We start from the raw sequence: 9050 nt of genomic DNA, 5'->3' as shown, positions 1-9050 counted from the left end.
AGACCATCAATTTCCAATTGTTCGGCTATTTTTTGCCATGTGGCATCCTTTTTTTTTTTTCTAACCACTGACACTGGCATCATAAAGAACATTATGTTTTTATTCTTTAATAATTAAATTCTCATTAAGGACCATTTTTTTTATTTCTGTGGTAATCTCTGCATGAGCGAGACAGTAACAGTGATAGACACTAACTTTGACCTTGTTTCTGATTAGTCCATTGCGACATGACCAATGCATAGGGTGAATAGAAAAATGTATTTATATATTTGCTCGCTTCATTCGCGTCCAGTGTGCATAGCCCTTTAACATTCTAGCCCACACCCATTGACGCGTTTGATTTGGCATTGTATGCTGCAGAGCTGTGCTTATATTCCAACTTTTAAGAATCTGTTAACATTTATGTATTTGGCTTAATCTGGACTTTTTTGATTAAATCTAGGAAAAAAGATATGTGATTTACATTAAATCTGGTAAAAAAAAACAGCTGTTAAAACATTAGTGATTTTTTTTACACTCAATACATGGAAGCCGCCATTTCAGTTCTGTTCACTGCAGTTTCACGGATACTCGCCACTTCAAACATAATTTTTACTAGTCCTCGAGTGATCGTTAACGGCTTCTTTGAAAGGTAATTAGCTGTCATTTATGTGTTTATTTAAAATATTTTATCCTTTAAAAAAAACTGCCCCTTTAATCATAATCGCACCCACCTTACTGACTAGAGGAAGGATACTTATCAGGAGTGATGTATAAAATACTGACCTGTCTGTCCTTGTATGAAATATGGGAGGTATCAAACACTTCAGGGTTGTTGGACACCTCCGTAGACAACAGTTTTATTAATAAATTAATGATTTTTCCTGCCAAGCATGTGTTGTCATCACTTGGCTGTGATTGGTTAATCCACCGATAATACAGCGTGGCAGCCAGAAAAAAAAATCACTCTGGATTCGATTTGAGCGCCACCGCTCAGCATCACCATGGGACTAGTGGTATCATCCCAATACTATAAAGCAATGGCAGCGATATAGGAGGCAAAATGCCTTGCGTGCCACGCCATGCCTGTCTATCCCAGGCATAAAGCAGACTACCATTAACCCCTACATGGTATAGGTATATAGCTTTTCTTTTGTCTGTCCCGGGTGTGTGATGTAACCATATTGCTTTAAGTATTAACACTGTTAATTTGCAAAGACACCAGACTGCCTGGATTGTCTATGAGCTAGGATTCTAAATAGATCTGCAATCACTCGATCCATTTAAGCATTAATACACCGAAGGAGTAAATATATACTCTGATTCATTAAACTTTGAATAACCAAGTCTGTGTGATTATTCTTGATTAACTGTTGCCTATGTATGTGAAATTCTGTATGCCAGTACACGAACAACGTACATTAGGAGTTTATATAATCTTATTTGCCCTCCTATTTGCCTCCCCTTACGCTAGTAGAGAATGAAAGAAGTGCACGAATGTGACACTGGGGTATGTTTACCAGCTGGCACACTAAAATAAAAGCTAGAGAAAACACCTGTTTGTAAGTTAGTAGATATATTTTATTTTCTCTAAATTTATATATACCTGCATTTGCATTCAAGTTGCATTCTACATCCACATTTTACATTAGCATGACACTTTTTTTTAATAGCATTCCCCACTTTCCTTATCTTTGAAACATGGTGTAAAACAAGCAAATCCATGTTTTCTTTACATTTACCATGTAAAATTTAACACCAAGGTAAATGAAAGAATCCTTAGTTCTTATTTTTCCTTTCTCCCTGAGACCTGGATGTACAGTACAAAAGAAAGAAAGAAATGGAGTCTGTTTCTTCCTCATCCTGGTCACTGAGCCAAACATGAATCAGGATTAAGGTCCCACAGTGAAGAAGTAGATTTGAATATATTTTGAATAAACAATTTAAACACGTGAACACAGAACAACGATTCTACTGTACTATTCCCACAGTGGCTCATTTCTTCAATATTAAGTCTAAAGTGCATTTACTACTGAGGAGTTTAACATTACACAAACATTTTTTTTCACCATGCCTTTTTTCAGAAGCACTAACTACAGGTATGATTCAAACCTGGCTGGGATATTGGAGCCAGTGCGACAGGAGTTCAACTACTGGTAATTTATTCATTTTCTAATACACAATATACTTATTCCTGAAGTACTTAAGCTGTTTGACAATACAGAATACAATTAACTTAACTTTGTATACTTGTGTTGTACACATAATAGAGTAGATGCCTCCCCATGAAAAAAAAAAAAAAAAAAAAAACTTTGGGATTAAACTAAGGCTGTAAGGGTTTAAAAGTTTAAACAGTAAACAAAAATAAAAATCCCAAAATGGCATAGTACTTTACAAAATGTTTAACATAAAATGACGATCTTGCATTGACTTTCACAAGGTTTCATTATTTATAGTATCATGATGCACTGTTTAACATAAAAACAAAAGTAAAATATAAAGCTGCCTATGTATACTAAATAATGTCTGCTGTTTCATTAAAAATGTGCATGACAGTTTAAATGGCAAACTCCTGCTTACCTAAAAGGTTTAAAATTTGTATTTATTATTTTTACATCCTTAGGTTAAACTGAATGGTGTTTTACACCCAATCTTTGGTAAAGAAACTATCTTCAAGGTGTGTGATAGTTATTCTCTCTGATTATATAAAGAAATAACCTGCTTTTGAAGGTGCAAAGCTGAATTTAACTAAAGCTACTGATCAAAAAAAGGTTTACGGAAATTCTAAACCAGCCTGAGACTGAAAAGAAATGTCTGTGACTCGTTTTGTTAAACTCCTGTAAAGAAATTCTGGTGGGTAATCCGCAGCAAAAAATCTGTGTCTGACACCCAGGTTAGGAAAACATGTGACTGGACTGCTGTGTGACCCGGATGAAGGTAGTCCTTCGACTCAGCTCCTTCAGCTTGGCAGCTCCCACGTAGGTGCAGGTGGAGCGCAGTCCCCCGAGGATGTCCCGAATAGTGTTCTCCACATCTCCCCTGTAAGGAACTTCCACCGTCCGGCCTTCCGACGCTCTGGACACAGGAGCACAACACAGTAGAAAACAGTACTAAAATCATTTAGGGCTTAAGTTTACAGTCACAGGCTTATCAAAATCACAAATGGCCCTTCACCCAGTCTGTTGTTTAGGTTCATTATTAAAATTAAACCCTCCTGTAATGTTTCAGGTCTATTTGACCTGAGACTTGGTTTCTATTGACCTGAAATGTATTGTGTGTTTACTATTTTGCCACATACCTGTCCAGCACTGTGTGAAACGCTCATTTGTGTTTTCTATACATGCACCATTTCTGGTACAGCGTTCAGAAAAGTGCATTTTTCGTATAGAATATATAGATGACGGTATGTCATCAAGAGTCCCTGGGCAATAGTAAGTTAGACTTCACAAGTTTTAAGCATTGATAAAATAAGCTCAAAGCAGCTCAATCCGACACCACTCCTTGAATGTCAACAGAAAATCTTCTCCCAAGCTCATTATATTCCACAACCCTTTGCGCATAGTGTGACAGAGGTCCCCATAGAGAATCAGTGGAGTTGAGTATCTTGGTGTAATAAAGCTTAAATGTGGACAGGTGTATTGCAACAGTTTTGTACTGGTGTTGCAAAGCGAGTTGGAAAGTGTTATCGTATCTGTATATTCTAAACTGAAACTAATTTGTTCCGATGCTGAACAGGGTATGTCACCGGAAACATTTCACATCATTGCTAGAGTGATTCACTTTTATAATCGTGATACCAGATTTTTAACTGTTTACAACACATACTGTAGTTCCCGAACAGGCTGACAAATCTGGAGATTGTGGTTGGCTTGCTCTATAACTGAGCTGACAGACAGTAGCACATTGCGACACAAATTGCCTTTAAGGTCCTGTAAATTTTCTCCAGTCTTTCTAGGAATTTCCCTGCCGTTTCATATTTATGCAAACTGTTTCCTTTAAGAGGTAAATTAAGGCCTGTTACAGCCACAGCCGTAGCAAACAGAGAAGCAGTAGTAGTTAATTGAATTAACTGAAATACTAACTATAATTTTAATTATGTATGTGATTACACTATTACTTGCAGAAGCCAATGAAAACAGATGGTTGAAGACTATGAGCTACCCTAAGGCTTCACTAATTAGCACAACTGGCAGCCTTGACACCAAAACGGGGTCCTCAATTGAATATTCACCGGTCTTGTTTTTCTCAGACAAGCAGGCATGTCCTGGATGTCATGCACAGGGTACATACAGCTGCCAACTGCTAAGCGTGTGTTTAGCGAACTGGGTAACTCCAGCATTATGGATGTGACATTTGCACGCAAAATGCAACTGTGTTAACAAACACAAGGGTTCATTTAAAGAATTAACTAAATATGATACACTAGATAATGTGCTTTTTAAACTGTGTCCTGTTAAAATGCTAAGGTTTGGGCAGCTCCTGAGTGGCGCATCCAGTAAAGGCATGCTGCATTGAGTGCAGAATGTGCCCTCTAGTCTGGAGATCACAGGTTCAAATCCAGACTATTGCAGACAGTGACAGGGTTTCCTAGGGGACAGTGCACAATTGCCCAAACGCCACCTGGGTACAGAGGGCTTAGGTTGGCAGGGCAATCCACAGTTCACTGTACACTAGCAACCTCTGTGTCTGTGGGTCTGCAGTGTTGTCCTCTGGTGGATTGTCAAGAATGTTTCAGAAGATGTGTGTTTCAGCCTCCATTTCCTGACTTGCCAGGCAAAAACTGGTTATTGATGAAAGACTAACAAGGACAGGGGTTAACCTTTCAGGATAATATACTTTAATTATTTTGTTATAGATACATATCTGTAAATTGTTGAAAATATCTGCAAACATTTAAACTGACATATATTGAAATATTTACTTTCTATTACAGTTATTTAAATGTCTTCAAATAACTAATTTCCAGCAAATATATTGAAATATTCAGAAACGATACTAGGTCTGTTGCAGACTATTAAGTTAATAAAGGTTTCATAATGTTAAAACTGGCAATTCAGTAAATACGACTGACAAGATTTAAAAAAAAACAAAACATTTTATTATAGCCTATAATTAATTATTTTTTAAAATTATTATTATTATTATATTATTATTATTAATAATAATAATAATAATAATAATAATAATAATAATAAAGAATATAATTTAGAACATGGGGTTCTCTTCAATATTAATTGTAAAATGTAGAATGTAGAAGGATCTTGTGTGGAGGAATGCAATATTCTCTGACCGTCCACTTCACAGCTGCTAACTGACCTCAGAACCCGTCAGCACTGACAGTGAGTGAGACAGAAAAACTGCAGCGGGAAAGGTTTTTATTTATTTATTTATTTATTTATTTATTTATTTATTGTTTTTTGGAACAGTGACCAATCAGATTACAAACACGCCCCCTTTTACCCATCAGTGAGGGAGTAGGCTGTGCGGACCAAAACATAGTAGACATACGACAAGCAATTGATAACAGAGCCAAAAACTATTGAATAAAATCATGTAAACCAGTACTGAAAAAAAACACACACACACACACACAAACACCCTGGAGTGTGTCCTCAATTGTTAATGCGAAGCAAAGTGAAAAGTGAAATCCTTTTGAAGAAGTTGAACATCCTCGTAGTGTTCCAGCTGATGTGAGCGATTTTACAACAAATAATATAATTTTAAATTATACCTTGCATGTATTATACGTGTGTTTTTAACACTTTGCCACAAACTATTTATTTATTTATGTATTTATTTAATTTAATAGCCATTGCACGATGTTACTAAGGAGGAGTACTTTTTTTTTAGTTCAGCAGATGAAAGGAAACATTTCAAACCCCAATAAGATTTCTGACGGATTTTCTGGCATTGTGATCTGTTAATATGATGTCATGACAATGTGCTAAGATCAGTAATGTAATTCATAGTTTGCTTGTGCATAGTAAAACGTATTTTATTTGCAATCTCATCAAGCATCTACTACCGTCACGTCCATAACGCTAGTTTGGGGCGATTATGATTAAGAAAGGGGTCGACATTTTTATTCCATAACGTACATTTTAAAAAGTTAGCTTTGCAGAGAAAGATTGCAAAAAATATAAATGTAGTATACAACTTTTATTTTAAAAAATAAATAAATAAAAAGAAAACTTTATTGGCGTGACATTTGGTTTTATTAGAAACACCACTATTTTTAATGACTGTAAAATATTTTCCTTTCCAAAAAAATTAAAAAAAAAATTATATTACTAATTGGTATTACATACCCAGAGTTAAAATGAGGGCGGCCTATTTACAAATGTATAACTAAAACATTTATCCTACCATTGAAACCTAAAAATGTATTTTAGTCGGATTTCTGAATGTTTCTTTTTAATTTTTTAACAGTACCTTAACAGTGGAAAGTAAAGAAAATGCACAGAGTGAACAAAAATAATACAGCATGCACAAATATACACCTTTTAGTAAAAATTAAAGAAGATGTTTTTGATATATGGAACTTTTGTTTTTTTTCATGGCCAGGATCACTATAAGACTCCCCTACAGCTAATTTTATTAGCAAACGTTTTTATTTATTTATTAACAGGCAGTTTCACAGACCTTGATTAGCACTAATCTTGGGCTATCTTTCCTAAAGTAACATAAGGTTGTCCAAGTTTAGTGCTACTCTGGATCAGTGAAACCAGCCATATATAATATCAAATTATATACATTTTACGATTAAAAGTAACCAACCTTTCAATTCTTACTCCTTTCCTCATAAGTATGCAGTAGAAGTTCTCATTTTATTTGCATTGTAAATGTGAACTTTTGATAGTAACCGATTTTCTATTTAATAACTCTGAAGTGTCTAACCCTCAGTACCTGTCATAGCACTGCCACCTGGTACAAAGGCACTATCATTTGTTGTTGGTGGTGTTGCGGTGCTCCTTGAGAATTGCAGGTCAAAGGTAACCACTTATTTAATTGATCTGGACCTATTTTGAGGCTTGTTTATGAGGCAACAATTACTTGTAGCTTATTCAAATTGTTAATTTGTTGATTCTACTACAGCATATAAAATGTTTTATAAATTTACAATGTTGAAGAAATGTGGCAGTATAAATTCATAAACATTCAGTAGTCGTAGTTGTAGTAGAACGAACGTGAGAGATGAAGTAATGTATATAATAAAATATTAACAGTTTAGTCTTTAAGTTCCAGAAACCTAAGAAAATAGGGCCTAAACTAGCGATCACTGACCTGTACTCAGCGACACCTCCCACATATTTCTTCATGGCGGTATCAGAGCTCATTCCATAGAAGAGCTTCACCTTTTTGCCATTCTTCTCAATGACCTCCCCTGCACACTGATCATGACCGGCAAACATCCCTCCCAACATGACAAAATCAGCGCCTGCGCCTATGAGACAGAAACAAACAAACAGGTTGTATGTATTAGCAATGACTCGACAGCTGCTGCTTCCAAAAACACACAATGATAACATTCTGTAGATTTATACGTAGATATAAATCTACAGACATGTGGTTATAAAGCTACATGGAAACATTTGGTTACTTTCCACTGTGGCATATAGAGGTAAATGTTCCTAATCAAATATTTCAATCTATATACTGTTATATGTGATGTCTGCATTTTTTATTGCAGCATCCACTCAGGGCAGGATGTTTTGAACAGCTGAGTGAAGCATATTCACTGCAAGGGCCTTATTGATCCCAGGCTCTACAGCTGCAGCAACATTGCTCTTTTTGGCTTTATAAAGGCGTATTCACGGTTCCTACAGTAGGTTCCTATTTTATCTGTGCTAGACTCAACTAATACTTATCTGTGAAAAGTGTAAGGCACTTGTCCATACAGCATCACTGGCAAGGCTGTTTCTACCAGGAAGTGAGACTCGGACACAGAAGCTGCAAGTTAAAGTGCTAGTTCGCACTTTTATTAATAAATACTAAAACAATAAACAAAACACTGGAACAAAACAAACAGGCACGGTGGCCAAAATAAACAGTTAAACAGAAACAATACAAACACTTTTAAATAAATACACATGGTTTCAGGCAGAGCCGCCACTTCCACTGAAACACCAACGATATACAGCACACCAACACATGCCTTCACTAACAAACAACATAGCTTCTAATATTAACACCCGTGATTACCCGTTATATACACCTGTGACTGGAGCCTAATAATCATTATTATTCCATGTACTGCCCCAGCCATATTCCCATGTGTGCTTCTGGCAGGGAGGAATTTAACCCCCTCCCTGCCAACCCAATATTCCTCACACACACCACACATTAATGGCTGAGTGAATGAGGAAATGTGTTTACGAGCATACTAAGAGGGTTCTGATTTCTGAGACAGCACGTGAGAAAATGCAGATAAGAGAAGCCCTTGTAAAAGCATTGTATGACAGAGCTAACATGATAAATCTGTGATAATTACGGAAAAACACTGTAAACTATGCAAAACCAACTTTTACACATATCCAGCCACATTCAGGTTGTGTGTCTTCTTGCCCAGATGCAAATCAAATCAGGAGTACTGGCATTCAAAATGCACGACTAATGATACAGGCGCTTGCATTTTACATGATTTGTCTTTTAACCTGTAATTTAGTCCTACAGTCACAAGATGTCGATATAGCTTCCACAGTAAGCCACATAGTGAGAAATCCATAAACAGCAATCCCATCACGTTACTTTAACCATTTGAATTGTCATCCTATTACTACAAAGTAGGTATTAGCAGATTAATAAGCAGAACACTCTAGATGGCGACTGACTTTTATTTAACCCTTCCATCCCTGTGAATACGGACAACAGGATTCTAAAAGGATATTTAAAAAAAAAAAATATATATATTGTTTCTGAGAACTTGTGTAAATATGTTATTTATAGGTTTTAATTTACCAGTACACTTTTATGCAAATCATTTTGTGAATATTTTTTATTAAATGTTCTTGACATTTCTCCAAAATCTGGTCAAAGAAATTCCACTACCGTTTTCTTTTGCATATAGTTTG

General features: G+C 35.9%; 1 protein-coding gene across 1 annotated transcript in view; it reads right to left on the bottom strand.

Annotated features, from left to right (window-relative positions):
* Positions 1-1538: 1538 nt before the first annotated feature.
* The window catches only part of LOC121313342 (GMP reductase 1), a 32639-nt gene continuing 25127 nt past the window's right edge, over positions 1539-9050 (bottom strand). Inside the window, exons 8-9 of the mRNA XM_041245754.1 lie at positions 7264-7423; positions 1539-3054 (exon numbers count right to left, since the gene is read on the bottom strand). Of these exons, the coding sequence (XP_041101688.1) occupies positions 2874-3054; positions 7264-7423 (341 nt within the window). The 3' untranslated portion in view covers positions 1539-2873. The remainder of the gene's footprint in view (positions 3055-7263; positions 7424-9050) is intronic.

This window comes from Polyodon spathula, chromosome 3 (genome assembly GCF_017654505.1).
Source record: "Polyodon spathula isolate WHYD16114869_AA chromosome 3, ASM1765450v1, whole genome shotgun sequence".
Classification (NCBI taxonomy): domain Eukaryota; kingdom Metazoa; phylum Chordata; class Actinopteri; order Acipenseriformes; family Polyodontidae; genus Polyodon; species Polyodon spathula.
This window is presented reverse-complemented; position numbering and strand designations above follow the sequence as displayed.